The sequence below is a fragment of the Juglans regia genome, chromosome 2 (assembly GCF_001411555.2).
Source record: "Juglans regia cultivar Chandler chromosome 2, Walnut 2.0, whole genome shotgun sequence".
Lineage (NCBI taxonomy): Eukaryota > Viridiplantae > Streptophyta > Magnoliopsida > Fagales > Juglandaceae > Juglans > Juglans regia.
The window spans coordinates 33,272,950-33,278,649 of NC_049902.1; the positions used below are offsets into that span (position 1 = coordinate 33,272,950).

General features: G+C 38.3%; 1 protein-coding gene across 1 annotated transcript; it reads right to left on the bottom strand.

The window, feature by feature from the left end:
* Positions 1-1,646: 1,646 nt before the first annotated feature.
* On the bottom strand, positions 1,647-5,096 carry LOC109011912 (trifunctional UDP-glucose 4,6-dehydratase/UDP-4-keto-6-deoxy-D-glucose 3,5-epimerase/UDP-4-keto-L-rhamnose-reductase RHM1). The gene is made up of 3 exons (XM_018993306.2): positions 4,974-5,096; positions 2,593-4,168; positions 1,647-2,502 (listed from the first exon to the last, which is right to left on the bottom strand). The coding sequence occupies exons 2-3, from the start codon at positions 4,153-4,155 to the stop codon at positions 2,050-2,052; spliced, it is 2,016 nt and encodes a 671-aa protein (XP_018848851.1). The 5' UTR covers positions 4,156-4,168; positions 4,974-5,096; the 3' UTR covers positions 1,647-2,049.
* Positions 5,097-5,700: the final 604 nt, after the last annotated feature.

The following is a 5,700-nucleotide window of genomic DNA, read 5'->3' on the forward strand; positions in this document are numbered from 1 at the left end:
TTTTGGGCATCAATTATTACATCTCTTTTGTTCACTGTCACAACCTTGTGAACAGTCGTAGTCACAAGGATCGTCCAAAGATCGGTGCCACTGCTACAAGCGAGACCATATGGGTTTGTTCAACCGATGAAACTGTGAATATCGGTTCATTTTCTTAAAACTTTTTGTTAGTTGAAAATCTTTTTCCTCGAGTTCTCAATCAATCTTTATATTGTTTTTCCTCCTAAATTTAAAAGTTCTTTAATGCCTTTATCAAGCTAAACGGTATAAGAATTCTGTTTGAGTCACATGGAATGGTAGTCTGGTTGAAAACACAGCCCTGTGCAACCTCTCACAGCCCACAGCAGCTGGCCCCTTTTTATGCACTAAATCCGAGCCATAATGTGATTCATGCGGCACGCTCAGCTCAACAGCTTCCAGACAGTGATATTTCAAGTGCTCAAAGAGAAACGCGGCTGACAAAGGCAAGGCGCAACTGGAGATTTCTTTCCTCATCTACAACTGGGTTTCCAGGTGGTGCCAGTAAGGAAAAAGTAGATGCGGATGTAATGGCGAATGCCCATGACATGTGCAAGTAATTAAAAAACCTCCAATGGCAGGAGAATTTGTTGTGCTGTCCTGCATGCTGTGGTGTAACAATGATGACCAATCCAGGGTTTTGCCGCACATGATAATTTGGATCTTTTAGCTTTAATTTCAACCAATTAAATAAATTAATAACATCTTCCACGTCCTGTCCCCCACTCCTGATGCATGGAATTGGAAGCCACTAATAAGGAGATTTTTTGGGAAGTCAAACTGCAGCCTGCAGCAATCTCCAGGATTATGCTCTCGATAAGATCAAGCCGTACATACATACACATTCATGTGTCCCCAACCTTAAATCCAAAGCACTACACAATCCCACTTTAAAAACCATAAACATTAGGTTTTTTTTTTTTTTTCTAATTCATTTATTCATATCTTTTTTTACTTTATTTTCTTTCAATCGTGACCTCCTCTACAAATGCGTGGTAATCTTTCTGTTGGAAAATGATTTTTAGGTTCATATTCGGTTAACACTCTTGCGAGTGTGAAGAGATACCTAACCCTATGGGAATCCCAGCAAGTTAGCTCCCACATTTTGGGTTTTGAACACACGTTTGTGAAGGTCATTGGCCACTATACAGTAGACAGTTTGTGAGAGTGCAACACAACAACAAAAGTTAGGAATGATAGTGTCACCTATGTCCATTTTGTTAAAAATTAAATAAAATATTATTTTTTAATATTATTATTATTTTAAGATTTAAAAATTTTGAATTATTTCTTATATTTTGTGTGAAAATTTAAAAAAATTATAATAATGAGATGAATTGAAGTGATTTTTAAATCCAAACCGGGCCTAATCTCCTGTTATTCTAGCACTTCTTTTAAAAAAAATAGATAAATCTAATATTCACATGAAAAAACTCATTTTTTAAAGTTGTGTTCTAGTCGTTGCTTGTAATTTGGTGCTGAGATATTAATTTCATTAGTTTCATGTGGAGAGCGAAAACCAATAGAGAGACCCTTTCTATACGATACGATATGTGGACATGATACGATATGCTTGCTTTTATTACATAGGAAACAGGAAAACAAAGTTCGGAGGAAAAGAATAAAAAGAGAAAAACGTGGCCTATTGTATTAAAGTACGCTTTCATTCCATTGAATTTCTTAAGGATATTCAATGTCATAAGATACAAGTGTAAAAGTTAAGTAATTAAAGAATTAAACGCCACGAGCATACTCAGTAGAAAGAGTACCACATCCCCAGGCTTACAGATGACCAATTATAAAGAACCTATAGAAAGTTTCTCAAAGTAAGCAAGCACACTAAAATACATCGGCAAAGTAAACAATGAAAGAAGCATACCTAATAGAAATAACCTCATCCCCCTTTTATATTGAAAAAGAAGCTAAAAATGAATAATCGAGGGAACTGATAAGACTTTATAGGGGTAGCTGAAACTTATTGCCTAGTCCAAAACGAAAAGGACAATCCTGAGGTCTACAACAGATGATTGTTTATGCTGCAAAGTTCTTCTTGTTTAGTTCAAAGACGTATTTAATCAGCGATTCCTTGATAGATAGCAGCTCCGGGAACTCTTTCTTCAACTTTGACCCATCCATCTCGTTGTTGCTTCGGGGGGCCACTATGACCTTAGCCTGCTCTTCAAGTGTGAAGTTCGCCCACTTGAAGTCGGGGTCAATGTATTGCTTGTACATCTCAAGAATCTCGTTGTGGCTTACAACCCCAGGATTTGTGAAGTTCCATATTCCCCTCAAATTCCTCTTTGCCATCTCAATGGAAATGGGTAGAAGCTCATCCAAGACAGTCATGCTATTTGGGATGTTCACCACTTTGTTATAACGAGAAATCTTAGTTATGAAGTTGCGTGGGTTGTTTAGGTCAGATGATATTGGCATCCTAACTCTTAGAGTGCAGACATTGTCGTATTCTTTCAACAGCTCTTCAACCTGGTTAAGAAATCAAAGAGTAATTATTAGAACAAACACATAATCTCAGAAAGGATGTAGAATTAGAGACAAAGATTCTGAATGAATTACCATAGCCTTGGTTTTGGAATAGAAAGAACCGGAGAAATTGGGTTTGTCTTCCTCTGTAAACCCAATGCCAGAACCTTCAGGATGTGCAGCATCATACTCAAATATACATCCTGTAGCAAAATTCATCATCAAGAGTCCATGCTCTCTGCAAACATCTGCTAAGGTTAAGGTTCCAGCTACATTTGTGCGAATTGTTTCTGTCTTGTGAGACTCACACCAATCGACATTGGGTCTACCAGTCACACCAGCAGCATTAAAAACATGGGTTGGCTTAACACTCTGAAGATCTGCTAAAAGTGATGACCGATCCTCTAGACGCCCTCTTCCATATTCAAATGGAATCCCTTGTTTCTCACATATCTTCCCAAGCAGACCCCCAAGCCAACCAGTCCTACCAAAGATTAAGAATTTCAAGGAGTGTTTTCGAGGAGAGCCGGTGCTTTTGGAAGGTGGAACCAGCATCCGGGTATTACTTGGGACGAAAGATGCAGACTTCTCCTCTTCAGGTCCATCAAAGTGTCTCTCAATCCCACCAGGCATCATCAGCATTCTAGGATGAGGAAGCAGTGCCCCAGAGACGTCACCCCACCAATCAGGGTTGTTGATGTACCACTCCATGGTCTTCTTAAGCCCCTCTTCCCAAGTAGTTCGCTCGGACCATCCCAAGATCGTCAGCTTCTGATCATCCAGAAAGTACCTCTGGTCATTAAATGGTCTGTTCTCTACAAACTTAATGCTTGCCTCTGGGTCCATTGAGAAAAGTCTGCATATATCTTTGGCCACATCAATAACTCTCCTTTCCTTCTTTGTCCCAATATTGTAAACATGACCTACCTCTCCCTTGTGAAGAATGACTTCAAAAGCCTCAGCAACATCCTCACAATACAAATAACTCCTCACATTAGAACCATCGCCATGAATTGGAAGAGGCTTCCCTTGCATTGCCAAGAGGATGAACTTTGGAATCAATTTCTCAGGGAACTGATTGGGCCCATAAACATTGTTCCCACGTGTTGTTATCACAGGTAACCCGTATGACCTACCATATGCCATGACAAGCATTTCTGCTCCAGCTTTTGTTGCAGAGTATGGGTTTGTTGGGAGGAGTTGAGAAGCCTCATGGTTTCCCACAACAGCATCCTCGTCTGTCTCGCCATAGACTTCATCAGTACTCACATGGATGAACCTCCTGATCTGGCCAGTGACCTTGCAGGCTTCCAAAAGGACATGCGTACCATAAATATTGTTCTTGGTAAACTCAAAGCTGTTACCAAATGAGTTGTCAACATGGGTCTGGGCTGCAAAGTGCATTATAGTGTCAATAGACTCGGTGATGAGAAGGTAGTTGACAAGGTCAGCACTGCCAATGTCCCCCTTTACGAACTTGATACTAGGAGATGATTTAGAGGGGAGGAGGTTTTTTAGACTCGAGCAGTAATCAAGCTTGTCGAGTACAACGATCTTGTAGTCAGGGTAATTACGGATGAGCCGGTTGGCAACATGGGATGCAATGAACCCAGCAGCCCCAGTAATGAGGATGTTCTTTGGAGTATAAGTAGCCATCTCAAAACGGTGTCTACATAAAAAATGTTACAACAGACTAAGTTCTTTGTCACGATTCAAATAAATTTAAAAAAATAATAAACAAACAAGATAGATACATGGAAATAGGCCCCAAAATGAATAGCAAAGATTCCATTCTAAAAGAAAAGAAAATAACGGGGAGGCCTCATGGTATAGTAAGAAGACTGCCCATCTCCATTTGCTTGCTTACAAAATGAAGGAAACGAACATTAAGCATAGTATCTTCACGTATCTTCCATCCAAAGATCACTTACCACAAAAAAATTGTTTCTCACTAGTTTTTAAGAAACTAAACCACAAACATATAAATTTCAATTTTTCTTTTGCTTCCTATCTTTCCAAGCAACTAAGCAGACCCAAAACTAGAGAACGAAACATGTTAGACTATAAATCAGCACATCATTCATCAAAATCAACCAAAGGTTACCAGATCCAACGCATTCTGCAGAACAACAAACAATCACATGATCCGTGTATATTCACAAACTCATACTTGAGCAAAGAATCCCGTTTCTCAAAACGCATATAGATCTGATTTCTACCACCAGATCCCAATTAAACTCCCATAGGAGACACACACAGAGCATATGAAGCAAATGTCTGTCATTAAATAAGCGCAAATAGAATAATTAAAATCAAAGTTCTTCACATTGATTACAGATCTAATAAAATCGAGAAAAAACCAGATCATAGATAGCTCCAAACAATGCAAAAGACGAACACTTCTAGCTACAAACCATGATCACACGCAATGCCTGAGAAGAAAAAAGAAAAAAGAGAGAGTACAATTGGCTTACCAATCAGTGCAGGGGAAGAAAGAGAAATACGGACAATGAAATGGAGAAGAGAGAGAGAGAGATCGTAGATTTGGGAGCTTGAGATGGGTTGCCGGAAGTGGGAGGAGGTCTATATATACACGCTTTCTAAAATGAGCGAGTCAGTTGAGGGGAGCCATAGAAAGAGCTGAAGTGACGGAAATACCCTCCATTTCTTCAAAATATTACTCGGGGTCACGCGGTTCGTTCGCGACATTCTTTCTACTTGCTTCCTTCCAGGAAATTGATTTTGGTGTTAGGTGACTTTACGAGAGGTCTGCATTTTTTCCCGTCATCAGCTGCCCTTCCTAAATTACGTGTTGGATGAGCCGCCTTTATCACTGCCCCTCCATTGGAAAACTATAGTTTTCTCGCCCATTAATTATTAATTAATCGTAATTTTTTTATTTTTTATTTTAAATTTTATCAATCCATAAGATATTATTTATTGATCCTTTAATTTTTTTTCTAAAGATCGATCATTTAAAGATAATGAAAATTACAGCATTTACCCGTTAAGAATTTGTTCTTGGGTTTAATTACCTTTTCAATAATTTTACTTTTCATTCTCGCACATCACACATCATACTTATTTTAATTTTATTTTCATTTTTCTTATAATAAGTATGTGGTGTATAAATGATAAGTAGAACAATTCAATTAGTTTAACAATAATAAAATAAAATAATAAATTTAAAATATATAAAAT

Coding starts and splice junctions, on each gene's coding strand:
- LOC109011912 (XM_018993306.2), bottom strand. CDS start 4,155: ATGGCTACTTATACTCCAAAGAACATCCTCATTACTGGGGCTGCTGGG. Junction 2,503..2,592: donor ATTCCAAAACCAAGGCTATG/GTAATTCATTCA, acceptor TTTCTTAACCAG/GTTGAAGAGCTGTTGAAAGA.